This window comes from Lycorma delicatula, chromosome 5, assembly GCF_047948215.1.
Source record: "Lycorma delicatula isolate Av1 chromosome 5, ASM4794821v1, whole genome shotgun sequence".
NCBI classification, from domain to species: Eukaryota; Metazoa; Arthropoda; class Insecta; order Hemiptera; family Fulgoridae; genus Lycorma; species Lycorma delicatula.
The window spans coordinates 2,859,843-2,876,906 of record NC_134459.1 but is presented as its reverse complement, the minus strand read 5'-3'; the positions used below and the strand labels follow the sequence as shown (position 1 = coordinate 2,876,906).

Below are 17,064 nucleotides of genomic sequence, written 5' to 3'. Positions count from 1 at the left end.
AAAGAAGCATTTGGAAAAATATAGTTAAAAGAAGAGACAGACTTATAGGCCACATATTAAGGCATCCTGGAATAATCGCTTTAATATTAGAGGGACAGGTAGAAGGAAAAATGTGTACAGGCAGGCAACGTTTGGGATATGTAAAACAAATTATTAGGGATGTAGAATGTAGGGAGTATACCGAAATGAACGACTAGCGCTAAATAGGGAATCTTGGAGAGCTGCATCAAACCAGTCAAATGACTGAAGACAAAAAAAAATTGTAAATAAATTATAATGCCATTTGAAGACATAATTTTTTAATTTCATTAATTATTTATTTAAAAACCTAGATTATAGTACTTACCGATCAGAAATCAGTGTTTTCCTATAACCTATCAAATAGCAATAAAAATTCCATAAAAAATTGTATATTTTGTTTCTCGTCTAAAATTCATTAGATGGATAGAATCGATCTGAAATCTCAAAAGGAATCCAAGCATTCCCGATTTATGTTTGATAATAATATAATAATAGAACGTAACAAAATATAATTAAATTATTTTTACCGAAAAAATACACCTCAGAGTTTGAAAATTAAGTTTCTAGTCTAGTCTATCGTTTTACATAAAAACACTAGGGTCTCTAATTTTCTGTTTACTCTAATAACAGTGACATCATTAACGGTGTAATCGAATAGTACGGTAATTATATAACGGAAGTAAACATGTGAAGTACAAACAGTAAGAGATCCGACAGTTGCAAAGCATTTAAACCTGTTTAAATAATACGATTTAACAAAAATGTATTTTCTAGGAATTAGTACCTAACGATTAAAAATACGACGACTGTGAATTATTTTTAACGTATGTTATGGGTTTTGAAAGGTTTTAAACCGTTAAGCATCGTGTAAGCTGATCGGTATTTTAATCGCATTCACTAATAGATCTTTTCGGAATTTCCCAAACGCGCTTTTAATTTACGGTTATACAAAAAAAGTCAGAATGATTTGAGTTTTACATCGAAGCCGATGAAATAGCTTACCTGACATTTATTTTAAGAACTTATTAAACTTGTTTGCGGTTTCCTGGTAGCAAGTTTTCCTTCTTCACTGACGTTAGCGATTCACTCGACAGATTACGCGTCTTGTCCGTTTAAATAGCTCGCTACTTCATCGGCAAAAACCAGTTCGCTTTCAAAGCGTGAGTATTGCATTTAAAGATATTGCTTAGTGTTTAATCATGTCGGTTATAAGTAATCTTTTTTTAACGCTTCTTCTGGTAAATAGTGCATTTTCTCAGGAATACGAAGGTATATATTAAATGGAAATTATTATTGTTATTACTAGATAATTATATTAACTTCCTCTTGACAGTCTGATTGACGACTATCTCCGCTGTATTTTTGTTCGGCCGCTCAACAACCGAATATTTCTTTGGTTTTGCTCAATTTTCAAAACTTTGTTTTTAATCTTGTCACTTCCATTACAATTATTATTATTATTATTAGTATTATTGATTATAATAACTTTTAACTCGTCAAATTAAACCGATGAATATTTTATTTAAATGTACAACGCAACATTTTTTTACCGTAAATGATTAAATCCTTGAGAAAGCCTGCAACAGTAATAGACGTGAGAACAATTAATTTCACTTGGTGATTTCATTGGATTTTCCGTATTGTTTAATTGCTTTTACAGAACAATTGTTATCGACCTTCAGTTATTTTATAAATGTAGATTTTATTTCTTAATTCGGTAGGATCTTTATTACGATATTCAAAAGATAAATACTGTTGATACGTAATACAGTATAGTTTTAGGAAATCAGATAAAATAATTAAAATGTAAATTTAAAGATTAATGCGATTTTAGTCGGATTCGAATTACTTTTAAGGATAATTTTGGTTTACAAAAAAAAAATCACTTTTACAGATTATGACGTAAGAATATTAACCGACCGGTAAGTTGTAGGTTCTTGTGATCAGAATTTTGGTTTCTTATAAAGATTATTTTCGGTTTGATTTTCAATAGGTTTTGACAGTTTTTCATCTTACCTTTACAATTTACAAAAAAAAAATCAACTTTCATCTGATTATTAATTAATATATATAATACAAAAATGTTTTCACACGAATTTTAGTTTAAATAGGTCTTTTTATTTTTGTCAAAATTCTACTAAACTATCTGTATTAATATTTAAATTATCCTAAGTTAAAAATCTAAACATCGGTCATTAAGATATATACAAAATTATACCTTTCGTATATACAAAACTGTTTTGAATACGGATAGGATATTTCTGCATCGTGGCACTGTCCGTGGTAGTAACTTAAACAATATTTATTGATGACCTTGAAATTATGCTTATGATGTTAATTTTCGTTCGTATATTTAAAAATGATGTAATTAGTAAACGTAAATAATAAAATAGAATTTAACAACGTAGTTTCCTCTCTAGTTTATTATTTTGCACGCGATAAAAAAGAATACCTTTGTTTCAATTAGATTGTTACGAGCGATTACATTTTTAATTTTATTTCAAGTTATTATTAAAGGTTGTTACAGAAATTGAATCGAAAGGGTAATTCTAACAGGCAAATTAGTTAAGAGAACTGGTTCTGTGTTTTTCAGGAGGCTGATAAATTCATTGTAACTATTAAAAATAATAAAATTACTTAAGAATTTATAAAAATTTTAAAATGTAGTTCGTAAACGTTAAAAAAGAAAAAGAAAGATCCATAATTCTTATTATACTCAGCGTATTACGAAGCTCTTCCGGGACTTTCATAAGCTCTATTCTGCTCGTGCAAATAATGAAAAAAAGTTCATATACACGTATGTTCTAAAATGCTTCGTTTGGAAGTTCGGCTAGTGAAAAATGTTTCTCGGTTTTCAGGTATCCAGGTGAAATGAGGTCGTACTGAAAGTTTTAGGACGTTAATTAAGGACAACATTAGTGAGTTTTTATGGTTTTTGACCTGAAAAATTGAATGAAATATGTTCCGGAACCGAACCTTCAGGAGTTTTGAGAAATCTGGGGTGAAAGCCAATAAATTGGAATACAAAAACCTGTTTTTTTTTATGTTTGACGTACAATCATTTTGTTAGATGGGTAATAAACATATAAAACTTTTAAACAAAACTTTAGAAAATTTAATTACGAATAATGCGCACGTTTTGCGCTGTACGGTGTGCGTGTCTGTTTCCCTTAATGATTATTATTCGCCTCGATGTGTTTTATTCTACATCCAATTTTTTTCAGAATATTTTCATTATTAATTTTATCGTTTTATTTATTATTTATAGATTTACTCGCTTGAAAAGTATATTGTGTTTTTCTTCCAAAAGTTTCCAGTATTTTTAATATTTTTCCATCTGAAATCTATACTCCTCAGAATTTTCGTGCGTGCAATTCTTCATGGATCGGGATTTTCTTTATAAAAAAAAACTAATAACTCTATTAATCTTGGCAAATTTTTTTTGTTTTGAGTTGACGGACATAGACAAAACAAAAATTCAGTTCATTTTGTTCTATGAGAATGAAAATTTGTAGTGCGTGAAAAATGACATGCCTGAACAGAATTCGAACTCAGAACTTAAGGATGAAGTTAAGGCTGAGACTGAACCGCTCCGCCACGGAGATCGGCAATGTTTTCTGAATGTACTAAAATTTTCTCAGTCTATTTGATTTTGTTATAATTATACGCATCATATGGGCAGACATGTTGCAAAGGACAGGTACGCGAGATTGAATTTTTGAACTGATACTTCTGGATTTTTATTTTTAGCTTCTACGTTGTTAATGAATAAATACAACAGAATATACAGTACACAGAATAAACTACTTTACGTTTTCTTTGGCTTTTTAAACCCACTGCTCGTCCTAATCTACGGTTAGATCTAGCTACGGCATGGGGAAGGTGTAACTGAGAAGGTAGTATAAAAAAATTAAAATAAACAAAACTTGGAGATGAGTATTGAAAAATAATGTTTATAAAAAGCGGAAACGAAGAACGCAGTATGAGCAATATGATAGCAACAAAGTTTCGGGCTTCCTGCTACCTGCCTTTCTTTTTGTTTTTTAAGAGGTGGAGGAACCCCATTTACGGGCGCCTGAGCAGTGTCGGGCTCGCTAACAGGTTCCGCAAGATATTATTAAATGATGCTATATGTTCCTGCGCACTACCGACTAAACCTCTACTCCTGGCTACCCACCCTTCCTGGTACAGCTGGTGTGCATTACCCGCAAGATACCAAACATCAGACTAAATCTCACCACACAGTCCGCAACATCCAATCATCACTCAGAAAACATACCTCACGCCGCACACTCCACACATCACATCAAAGCCAGCCACATTCAATCACATAAACAAACACCTCACAAACAATCGAACACTACGGTATACGTACCTCACGAGTCACCATCGGACGCGGCAGCGGAGTGTACACGACCTCATCGCGCCCAGGCGATCCCCACACGTACGGGGAACCCCCTAGGCTCTCAGCCGCGTGCCTGTCCGCCCTTGCACCGTCCGATGACTCCTTCTTCTACCTCTGCGAGACTCCTCCCAGCCATACAGCTCTTCCATGATCTTCCTAGAAAACCTTGCTACAGCCGTCCAATTTTCCGCGCTTTCCAACACGATCTGCTACAGTTCCTCTGGGAGGAACATTTTCGTTTTATCTATGGGGTCAATATTTCCTTCCTTGCGTCCTCAAATCGGGGGCAGCGAAAGAAGACGTGATATGCTGTCTCTTCCCTCGTCTACTCGCACTGGACAACTAGCGCAGTGATCTAGCGTAAACCTAAAAAGGTATTCTCTGAACTCCTCCATGGCCCGCTAGAAACTGTGTGAGACGGTAATCCAGCGAGCCGTGGGCCCTCTCGCACCGACTTCTCAGGTCCCTAATTATGCGGTATGCCAATCGGCCTCTATCGCTAGTGCCACCGCATCTGACAATCCTCATTTCTTCCACGATGGAGCTAGCCGCTCTCCTTTTGTCCGCAAGTATTGACGTCCGTTGCTCTTTAATCTTCTTTCTGCGGATGATCTCCAGATCGACAGGTAATATTCCCGCCAACATTTCGAGAAATCGTACGATACGCATCTGTATACGGAGACAGCTCCTTCTATGTACCGATTCGAGAGCACCTCTGTATATGGCGTATCCAGTGACCCCTTCCCATATCTCGGCACCGTAAAGTAACGTGGAGTATATCGCTCCAAACAGCAGCCTCCTCCTCTGCTGCCTCGGACCCCCACAATTCGGCAGTAAAATGGCAACCAGCCGCATGACCTTTTCAGCCTTCGAGCAGGCCTCCAAGACGCGGATGCCGAAACGCATCCTGGCGTCCACCCGTGTTCCAAGATATTTTACCGCAGTCCTTGAAACTATCATTTGGCCCTCAAGCGCAATCTTCAATGTCGGTCTTCGCTTGGTCGTTGTAATCGCAACAATCTCCGTCTTATCTGAAGCCATAGTTAATCCGACTCCGGCCATCCGAGTTTTGATTGTTGTATATGAGCCTTGTATCTGAGCGATGGATACACTCGATATCTGAGCGATGGATCTGTCAGAGTAGTCGACTCCACCACAAGGGCTAAGTCGTCTGCGTAACCTACGAGAGTGACGCCCGACGGTAGAGGAGTGCGAAATACGCCATCATACACTATATTCGAAAGGGCCGGCCCAAGTATTGACCCCTGTGGTACTCCTCTATCGATGCACCGTTCGACTGCTCCGTCCTTCACTTCGCAGATCGATTTGCGCTCACTGAGGTAGGAGAGAATTATCCTTCTCAGATACGGGGGGACTCTCATACTCTCCAGCGCAGTCCTAATGACGTCACGGGTGAGACAGTTAAATGCGTTGCGAACGTCAAGCGCCACGAGCACGCAGATCTTCCCCCCGCCAATGATTAGGGGAATCATTGGCGGGGGGAATCATACGAGTTGGTATGGCAAGGGGTGCCATACCAACTCGGGTAACCGACCGCGCATTAAAATGCCGGCCGTTGAGCTTGGAGGTCTCTAATAAGCGAGGCTAAGACTTCCCTGGATCCTTCCACAGATAAATACCTCCAATCCTCGCCCTGACGAAACCACGCTCTCTCAGAACGTCCCGCACAGGCATGTGCGCAATCGGCCAAATGACCGCACCCCGATCCTCAGAGATAATCCGCTCCAGCCGCGAGCTAGGAACGTAGGGATCAAGAGACGAGCGGAATATCAACGCCCATCTCCGAGACGTAACTTTTCAGCCAGTGTCGCACGGTTCATATTAAACCGAACAATTTTTATTGCCAGCAACAGGTTGAGGTACGCCCGGTCCTCCTCCGGTTGTCCTTGTTATTCTCACTATCGGCCCCCTCGGGGCATGTGGAACTGCCAGTGCGGTGCCCCTCCGCATCGCACGAAAGACACTTCAGTGTTTTGCTACATTCTACAGCGTGATGTCCGTCCCCCAGCGATTATAACATACAGCCTTCCTGGCTTCGCCCCTGCAGTTCCTTGCAGAATGTCCTGTTTCTAAACATCGGTAGCATCGCAGAGGGAGATCAACAACATCCACTCTACAGCTCACAAGCCCGATCTTCATCCTTCCCTTTTGTACAACGGGTGTAACAATCGGTGCCGGGAGGCGACATATCGCCACTCCGGTTTTTACAAAACCCGGTCTAATTGTCACTCTCGTGTCAGCCGCTAACGCCTGACCGGAGGCCTTAGATAGCCCCTGTAAGATCTCACCCGGCAGTATGCCGTTCTCCAAGTCCCGTACCCGGAGAAAGGCCGTCCTGGTCTTCGTGAGAACACTACCACCTTTTACAGCGGACGAAACTATTTGCCTAAGGGCGCCGTAAATTTCCCTTTTCTCCTTAATCGCCCCCAGCCTTCCTTATAGAGAGAATTTCTGAATCCTTTGGGACCTTCACCTCCGTCTTAAATGATTTTAGGAGGTCTGCGTAGGACGCCGCCGTTTTGACTACTATAGTCTCCGTCCTACGGTTATCCTCAGGGGGAACATCACTACTCCATGCGGCTGAGAGTTTGCCGACCGGCAAACTTGCTACCTGCCTGTCGCGATGCGCGACACCCTATAGATCTGCTGCAACAGTACCGACATGTTTACGCTATTTTAAACTACGGTAAGTAATAAATATCTACAGCCGATCAAAGATATAATCCTCTCGGTCGATATTACATATTTTATTTATTTATCGATAAGCAGGTCGATAAGTAGGTTTTTGCTATTTTCACATAAAAACTACACTTATTATAAACTTTATCTGTATAAAACATATGGATATTCAATTACCCCTATTTGATTAAATATTATGGAGATCAAGTCGGAGGATCTCTGAAATAGTCTGCAATATTTTCTTAATACATACGTAAAAATGTTTTATGTTTGTTAACCGTTTAGATAATTTACTCGAAAGGTTTTTCGATAGATTTAAAAATTCGCCTGGTTTAAAGCTTTAGTTCTAAAGGGTTTACTTTGCCTGATTATAACTCTTGAAATTCACTGCAAATTTTTTTCAAATTTTGATGCGATAGTCTTTATAATGTTTAAAATAGATCGGCCGAATTTAAAACTACCAAAATTTCCTAGATTTCCATTTTTTATACTTCTTACGAAATAGTGGTATCTCCTTTACTACAACCGGTAAAGATAAGAGACGTACTGTGTCGTCTCCTTTATGAATTCCTTGTCGTAAATTAAACGTTAACATGAATTTACGATGAGCGTATTTTATATTTGGTTACTGAGGTTGGCACGGCAGGGAAGTGGACATAATATTGCCGTTCCTTTGGAGTATAAACATCGTAAATTGAAATTCGTAAATGTAGAATTAATTTTCTTTACTAAGATGACACTTGTATTTCAACTGCTTTTTTGAATTCTTTTAAAAGCGTAATAAACTTTTTTTTTTTTAATTTTCGGAATCAAATTATTTCCGGTTAAAATACCGTGTTCTATTTCATTACCGCCGATTAGAAAGAAAGAAGTCGTTTAAAAATATTTTTTATAATGTCAAACGAGTGGACAAGGTAAAACGGTAAACGTTTTAAAAAATCGTTCGGGCTTATTAATCGCGATATTTAATGAAATCTACATTTCATTAAATATTACGATCTTTTATATTCCCGTTTTACTTAAAATCCTCCTACAAGTTTTGTTTAATATTCATAAAATTTCAACAGTTAGCTTTAAAACCGGTTGTTGACCTTTGAACTATTGAGAGCGGGTATGTAAAATACAAACTTGCTATACCGACTCTAGATCAATGGACATTGTCAGATCCTTGCCAAATGACCTTGTACACGCCTATTTTTAAGGTACGTGTATGATTAATTAAACTTTCTTCTAACCGTTTTGAATGTTTTAAAAGTTACGAATTACTATCAACGATGATAATTAACATTTTTTTATATTTAATTTCCCGGTCGTGAAATCGCGTAGAATTAAATTAATTTTGCCTTTAATATACGTATGAACTACAGTAACCGTTTCTTACTTGAATAATCGCATCGCTTTCTTTTCCAAATTTATTTCTCTGTGTGATCCCTTTTGTTGGGAGTACGACCGATTAAAAGTTTCGTTGTTAGTCTCAGCAAACGGCCGGAATTCTTCCTTAAAGACTTGTTTATTTACGATTCATAATCTCTGCAGGTATCCGGTGTTCTTCTAAAAACGACCGTTTTAAATCTAAATATATATTGTTTGAGGTCGCGTAGTAAACGACAAATATCCTTCAAACAGGGATCTTATAAAAATCGTCTTCGTATCGACTACACCGATAGATAAAGAAAATTTAACCTTTATCAAAGCGTGATACCGTTTCTTGAATTGATTTTTTGCGTACATTTAAATACAATTTTTCTATCGTCTTAGTTTTAAATGAATTACACTTGAAAAAAAATTAAGGGAAAATATACTTAAAATCTGTAAAACTTATAATTTTGAACGGTCATACCCGCTGATGCTTTTCTCTTATAAATAGCCTCAGGCACATCCCGAATTAATGTCCAACAGTAATCGGCTAGCATATTAGTATTCCATTTCCCTTTATAGAGGCTTTCCGTCACTGAAATGTCTCGGTAGAAACGTTCACCGTGTTCTTCACTCGCCTCTCCGAGGTTGTCCGGGGAAAAATCCAGATGTGAATGGAGGAAATGCAATTTCAAAGAAATATTAAATCTAATAGCTTTCTATTAAGTAAGGAGTTGATTAATAATATCGTGGTAATTGTCGTATTTGTGTTTGCCGAGAAACGTTTTGCAAACGTCTTTAAATGAAGCCCAAGCTGCACTTTCTACATTATTTAACATCGAGTTAAATACATCATCTTTGACAACTCTGTCGTTTGGGAACCGACATATATTCCTTCTTTAATTTTTCCATCGCTTAAATTCGGAAATTTCTACCTGATGTGGAAAAGTCGGGGATTATCCTTCTTCATTGCTTTTACAAAATTTTTCATTAGTCCAATCTCGATTTGGAGAGGGGGGTAAAAATATTTTTTTGGGTTCAGCTAAGGGCTCGTGAATAATATTTTTTCCATTTGGAATTAAGTTGTCTCGTTTCTTCCACTCCTTGGTAAGATAATGTTTATCCTAGCTCGGCTGTCCCGTTCGCAAAGAAAAAACATTTATTTAGCGTAGCTAACCGCAAGCCTAACAAAATAGCTAACCTTCAAATCACCACATACGTTCCAGCTATGTTTTTTATAGTTTATTTTTTCAAGAACGTCTTTCATCACATCGTAGGTCTCTTTCAAATTAATACCGTACGGGAGGTGTCGAAGGTGTCCTCAGGTATGAACTTGTCGTAAGTGCGACATAAGCTCATCAATATTTTTGCAATAAACCGACTTATTTTCATCTATAAAATACTGAGAAAGTTCTTTTAGTCGGCTTCGAAAGCCTGAAATTTTTGTATTTCTTTGAAGTAAATTCCAACCTTGCAGTCTTGATCCTATCAGTTCGGCTTGATTTTTTGATAAATTTAAATCACCTTGTGATATAACATGCGGCTTATCGGAAGATAATTCAAAATAAAAATCACGGTTGACTTCATCAGTACTGCCTGATTCTTCATCGCTGCGTTCGAAACAGATTAACAGGTGGCTCAGGAACTGGAATAATTTCACTGTGAAGTACAAGCCTGATTGCAGATATTTTACAGTACGTTTAGATTTTTTAGAAATTCCAGACACACTTGTTAAACTAAAGTAACAATCGGTTACATGATCGTTTGGTTCACGCCAAACATCAGGTATACCAAACGGCAAGCCTTCCGCGTACCTTTCACCATCCTCTTAAACATATAGAAACATTAGCGTATACTATATGAAGAGTCCACGTCTTATCCTGATCACCAATTTTACACTGACAGTACAGACGATATGCTTTTGCAATTAAAGGTGTAATGTTTTGGTAAACTTACCGCATGTATGACGAAAGGAATCCGCATCGTTTACACAATTTCGACGCATTATGACACTGTACTGTTAAACTTGAGACGGCAATAAGACTGAACAAAATTAATTCATTCCTAAATCCAGCGGTTAATACAAACAACACAGCTATGTTTTCAGCTATATATTTTGACCTGCACTGACACGATTAATCTTGTCCGTAAGGTTCACTTTCAGTATTATATGCGTCTATGATATGATTTAATTGTTCGTCTAGTATTGTCTGTTTTTAGCTTACAAATTACGTTAACAAAGTTAAACGATAAAAAAGTAGGTCAGTATAGGAACTTAAAATCGTAACTATACGTTGAAAAATGAAAAAAAATCCTTTAATTAAAATTAAACATTTTTCAAAAACGGTGGGTGATAGAGTTATAGTTATAGTTAGATGTTTAACTACGCTAAAACAGTGAAATCCAGCTTAAAAACTGAAAATTCGCTTACAATTAACAATTCATCATACAAACATTAAGATTTAATTAATAGAATGAAAAAAAAAAATGTTGGCGATGTAGTCGGAACGCTAGAAAAAATCCCTCTCGGTTAAACTGTCTGTACTAGAACAAAATATTATGATTTAGCAAAAGTAAAAAATGAAATCTGTGCTTTCTAGATAGAAAGCACAGATTTAATTTTTAAAATGCGGCATTTTACTTTAATCTATCGATTTATAAAAGGTACGATCCTAACGAGTTCATTTATAAAACGGAAAAATCTGGATGCAGTCGCTAGCTATAAAAAACTTCTGCGAAAAAAATAATCGCATAAGGTAAAGCCTATAATAGAAGTATTTTTTTAAACAGATATTATTAATTTAAGAAGATATCTTTCAATAAAAAGCACCCGGTTGGTTTTTTAATAGCTTTAGTAAAAAATCGTAAAACTACACTCGTAGACAACCAAAGGACATTTCTGTACTCTATGTTCTCCTGGTGTTTTAACGCTCGCATTAATGTTTAACTTTATTAATCGGTTGCGGTCATCGAATATATTTTCAAATATATTAATAAGAACTCTGACCGAGCTTGTTCTTCAATTTTAGATAAAAATGACCAACTCTTAACTTATCTAACCGGTAAATATACGGTATAAACACAGAAGATGGTGTTTGAAAAATACTTCCTTTCGGAGTACACAAAAGGTCCTGTAGGGATACTTTTATCTATGTATGTTGAAAGCGGATAAAGAGTTTATTATGATTCAAAGAAAATTATAGAAACGCTTCAAAATCCTCCTAAAACAATTCTTGTAGGGAGTTTTTGATTTGTGTAGCGAAAATCCTTTTAGGAGAAGACTGCTATTTTGAAAATTACCTCGTATAGTTCACGGTATGCTTCTACGCAACGAGTTTTTATAGTTATCTTAATAATTGTGAATATTTTTATTTATAGATGTTACTACCTAATTAATAACATATATATAATTCGTTCACCATATATATACAAGGGGCCATCGATAGAGTTAGAGAGGAACTAAATATAGGTGTAAAGATTCAAGAAGAAAGAGTTGACGTTTGCAAAACGGTTGCAGAAACCGAAGAGGAGTCGCGAAGAATTTTAAATGTTACGGATAGGGTACTGAAAGAAGAATTTTACAAGCGTATTAACAGTCGTAAAATCAAAATATCGGTATGCACTAAGAAAAAACAGGACGAATAGAACGGCAATGAAACTAAGAGGTGAAAGTATTCGGGAAGTAGAAGGGTTTAAATATTTAAAGAGTAAAATAACAGGTGATAGAAGAAGAACCAAAAAAATTGCGAGCAGAATACACCAGACAAAGAACGTCTTTAACAAAACGAAAAACCTTTTTACAGCGAAAAATATAAGCCTTGAGTTGAGAAACCGATTACTGACAACATTTGTGTGGTAGCGAGTCAGGGACGATTGGAAAAGAGGAGACTTGTGGCTTTTGCAGTATTGCGTTACAAAAGGATGATGAAGGTAAGCGGGACGGAGAAAGTGTCAAACGAGAGAAGCTTTTTGAAACGATTAAAAAGGAAAAGAGCTCAGCTAATAGGACATTCTTAGGTACCAGAGTCTTGTTAAGAGGATGGAAGGGAGAGATTGTAGGAAAAGGCCTCTGTTACAGTTCATAAAATAAATAACGGCCGAAATGAGCTGTGATTCTTACTGGGAGCTAAAGGGCTGTTAAAAGCGGAGAGCTGCTGTCAACCGGCCCAAGGACTGTTAACCAAAGAAGAAATTACTATCTAATTTTTAGAAACCAACGCAACGTCTTTCAGCGATTTAAAAACGGTTAAAAATATTAAACGCAGAATATTCCGAGCGTTTTGCCATGCCCAGGGTTTAATATATATATTCGTGGATACCGGTGTTCTTTGGCGGTCGGGTTTCAATTAACCACACATCTCACGAACGGTCGAATCGAGAATGTACAAGACGACACTTCATTTACACTCATACATATCATCCTCATTCATCCTCTGAAGAATTATCTAAACGGTAGTTACCGGAGGCTAAACAGAAAAAAAAAGAAGGGTTTGATATAAAACGACCAGCAACGGAACAACCACCTCAGTCGGCAGTTTATAGATCCCCTTTCCTATTAAAAGATTTTTAAGTCGTATCACTAATAAACTGTGAAATTTCCAATCCGATCCAAAAAGTACATAGGACAAATATAAGGAGGATCTATCAAAGAAAATTATTAACATAGCCTCCCGAACGCTCAGCTATTTCCAACGGTGAAAGTTATAACGAAGCGTTGAGACAATAACAAAGTTTTATCGAATAAATCATTTTCCGATTTTGGTCTACCGTCAGCAAGTAACGACGATGATAGCGAAAATAAAGAATTTCTCAGCGAAAACTCGTACAATAATATCGAGCTTAACGATCATATTAAAACTAACTAACCGCTTTTATCCTGATATACGACTGTAATTTTAACTGTCGATCAAAATTATTGATTTATTTTATTTTTAAAAACGCCAAGAAGTGCCGGTAGTGAAATTTTTAATTAACTTATTTCTCTTAAAAATTCAGTTTGAAAAAACGCATTAGCAACGGTGTCATCTGGAATAGCGCCTGCCGCTCGTTTAAATTGTTAGTAGAATCCTCAAAGTCTACGTAACGATGTGCAAAAAATTCTCCGATGGAAGATGTCGTTTCAAAATGTTCGCTAATAGTGTAGAATGAATGCACAACAGCCCCGAAAAGTCCCTAGAAACATTTGACCGTACTTTATGGAATACGAACAACAAGAATCGAGTAACGGGAGAAATAACCGCAATATTATTTGGAGATTTCACCAGACTTTACCGATCGTTCCAAAAGACACAAGAGTTGATGAGATTGAATTTTCCTAGTGTCTAACGCAATCTTTAATCTCGCCTCGCGCAAAAGTATCGTCCTTTAAAACGAATATAACGATATTAAAATCTGATTTTGCAGTAAATACGCTTTTTTTTTTTAATTTCTGATCTCTATACATAAAAATGTTAATTCCCGTTAAAAATTTAACTTCTCTTATTCGGAATGTTCATGAAAACATTCAAGACTTAATATATAAAATTACTAATCGGTTTTGTGAAAAGGCAATACTGACAAAAAAAAAACAACAGATGGATATTAAAAAACACAACTACCAGAAAGCACTGCTCTTTTTGTTCTGTTTTGGTTCTTTCGAGATCTTGTATACCTCCTTTGAATTTTGAAAATCGGAAGATCGGTTGCGAAGAAATAACAACATTTTCTAATAACCGTAATCTATTAGATCGAGAGTGTACCTGATGCGTGCAAAAGTTAGCCCTCAATCTAGGTATTATAAGAGATATTATAGAGGGATATTATAAGAGCACCCCATTGCACCTTCCAAAGCAGCGCCCCTGAGACGCCCCGTTGTTACAAGAGGGGGGTGATGAATGGTTTAGCCTCGCACGAGGTGGTGCTCGCATCTCCTCGTCGCTCTAGCCTCACACGCATACGGTAAGTAAGCTTATTACTTACTGTATAAAACAGAAATTTTTTAAATTTATTTAATATTATTTTATTTTATTTAACGTAAATTTAATTATATTATTTTTGTAATATTATTCATTCGAATCGCTCGGTTCAAACTCGACCGACACAGTGATAGAGGCTTCACAGTTCATTAATTCAATTCATTAAAATTTGCGCTTCGACCGCCAAATCTCCACTACTACATATATTTTTACGCGTACATATTTATATAGGCTATGACACTCTCGGTAACGTAAGGATTCTAACGCGGGGTCATACATCTAAATCGGTTCAGCCGTTGAGCTAACACAAGGGAACAAATATACATACATACGTACACACACCGTAAATACATTACACTCCTTTTTGGGCAGTAAAATCCTTTTGTAAAAAGGTAGAGTAAATGTTATTGGAACAGATTAATTATGAGAGGTAAGTTTTAAATGAAGACGATTCTATTGATTTAAATTCTTAGCAATCGGTCGGGTTACTTTACTTTCGACTAAAATTAACTCGGCCGGCCCGTTACATTATTAAGAAACTTAGAGCTTTACATTTATAACGTACTAGATCTCAAGTCATGTCGATATACTATCGAAGCGAAGATTAAACGAAGTAGTACTAGTTATACTGAGAATTCTTCTCGCTCCTTTCGACTTTCACGTCCCGGTTAAAAGACAGCAAATTCCAGAGAAAGCAGTCAGTATTCGCTACGACAGAAAATAAAGTCTCAACATTCGGAGTAGGTTTGGAAAGAAATTATGTTTTTTTTCACGGGCAACTTTACGGGGGTTATCGAGAACAGGTATTAGGAACGGCCCTAAACTTCAACCGTGAGATTTTACAATAGAATGACAATTTTAAAGAACGAGTAATTAATTTTACGGGAGCGAGTAAAGGTCCTATCAAATGTATTAAGTCGGTAATGTATAAATAAATATTATTAACGCGATAATATAACGAAATTAACTCGCAGAAAAAATATTCTATTTGCAATGTAAACTTTACGTAGTAGATTAGAAAAAAGACGGCCTTCGTCGACTGTAATATCGTTTCGTTACATGATACACACAGATAGTACAGCCCCGCATGCAGGAAGCGGATATGATTGTTTACGTATCAGTTTACCTTACCGTTTCCAGTTTTTATGCTGATTTTGAAGATTTAGAAAATTCGGGTAAAAAAAACAATCTGAATATAGCTCGTGTTTGAGTACGATGAGTGCGATTCTAAATCGCAGGGTCGTAGATAAAATTCAAGATAGTTTCAAAAACAAGTATCTACAACGTTTTGAAATATTTCACAAATCCAGTTGCTGGCGATTTTATTTTAAAATGTAGAATTAAAATCAGTTTTACATAATAATTTTTAATTAGATTTTTTGGAGTTGCTTGTTTGACACCGCACGAGATATTCGTGGCTCGCTCTGCTCGTAAGACTGTGATCGATACTGCAGCGTGTACGCTGCACGTATAGACGTGTTCAGCATTTACCGTCTGATTATTTTAAAGTTTTTAAATCGGTTCAATATTTACGCCGCAATCGGCTTTTTTAAGTCATAATTATGATAACCGCTTGTGCGGAACCGAATCCGGAACTACCGAAAACAGATGTAACCTTAGAAGATGTTTGGATCAAGTCGGACGATCTGACCTAATTGAAAATCGAATGAAATAAAGTCATCGATGGCGTAATTATCTACGTCGAAAACCACGAGAAATATGAGGATTTTGCAAAAGAAATTGAAAATTTGTAAAAAATCGAAAATTAAGAAAATCATTTAAGAAAAGGAAATCTATCACTCGTAAAGCGTGAAGGAAAATGAGATGAAAAGAAGGGTAAGGCGCTGGATACGTTAAAATATAAAATTATTGTTAATATTGAAAACTTCAACTTCGAACGAACGCATCGTGTTGGAAGGAAGGGGTGCCACCATCGGCTGGTTACGATTAGATTTGGGAGTTATGAAAAGAAAATGCGTTTTAAATGTCTCTTAATATTTTAAGGAATTTAAACGTCGATATCTCTAAAGATTTTTCCGGCAAATGTTCGTCTGTCCACAGCAAATTAAAAGTATTATGGATAGGGAAGAGGGAAGGAGTATTAATGCTATAAATTTGAGCTCTAATTGCTACTCGATGCTCTGTGTAGTAAGTTAATGGAACTGTACGATCTGGAAATTCAGAAAACAAAACGAGAAAAAAGAAATCAAATCACCGTATAACGCCTGAAACCGCTAAGGGAAGTAGATCGTATCTTAATAAGATAGAAACGGGGTTTTATTTTTAACCACAAAAATTATTTAATAGAAAAGGACAGGCATAGAGCAACAAATTCATCAGCTTGCCCGGCGTATAGATTATCTAATCTCCAATTTGATCTTGAGGAATAATTAATGTTGAAGATTAGGTTTTAAAAAATAGATGTTCACACAAGTATAATTGTTATCGTGCAGGAGAATTTATTTATACGTAAAAAATCCAGGTTGAATCATAGATCCGACATTTACGTCCTATGTGTAATATGAGGACACCACAATCTTTATTTTATTTATCGGTAAGAATGTCCGATCTACTGCATGCAAAATTCAGAGATGAATGTATTAGACTATCGGTTGGAAATCTATGTCG

The 17,064-nt window shown here is 36.3% G+C and overlaps 2 protein-coding genes across 3 annotated transcripts in view; one reads left to right on the top strand and one right to left on the bottom strand.

The window, feature by feature from the left end:
- The window catches only part of LOC142324663 (uncharacterized), a 37,731-nt gene extending 36,578 nt beyond the window's left edge, over window positions 1-1,153 (bottom strand). Inside the window, exon 1 of the mRNA XM_075365535.1 lies at window positions 1,024-1,153. Within this exon, the coding sequence (XP_075221650.1) occupies window positions 1,024-1,030 (7 nt within the window). The 5' untranslated portion in view covers window positions 1,031-1,153. The remainder of the gene's footprint in view (window positions 1-1,023) is intronic.
- LOC142324662 (venom protease-like) overlaps window positions 1,133-17,064 on the top strand; it is an 84,911-nt gene continuing 68,979 nt past the window's right edge. For both annotated transcript variants that reach the window (XM_075365534.1, XM_075365533.1), the window contains exon 1: window positions 1,133-1,290. In XM_075365534.1, the coding sequence (XP_075221649.1) occupies window positions 1,221-1,290 (70 nt within the window). In that variant the 5' untranslated portion in view covers window positions 1,133-1,220. The remainder of the gene's footprint in view (window positions 1,291-17,064) is intronic.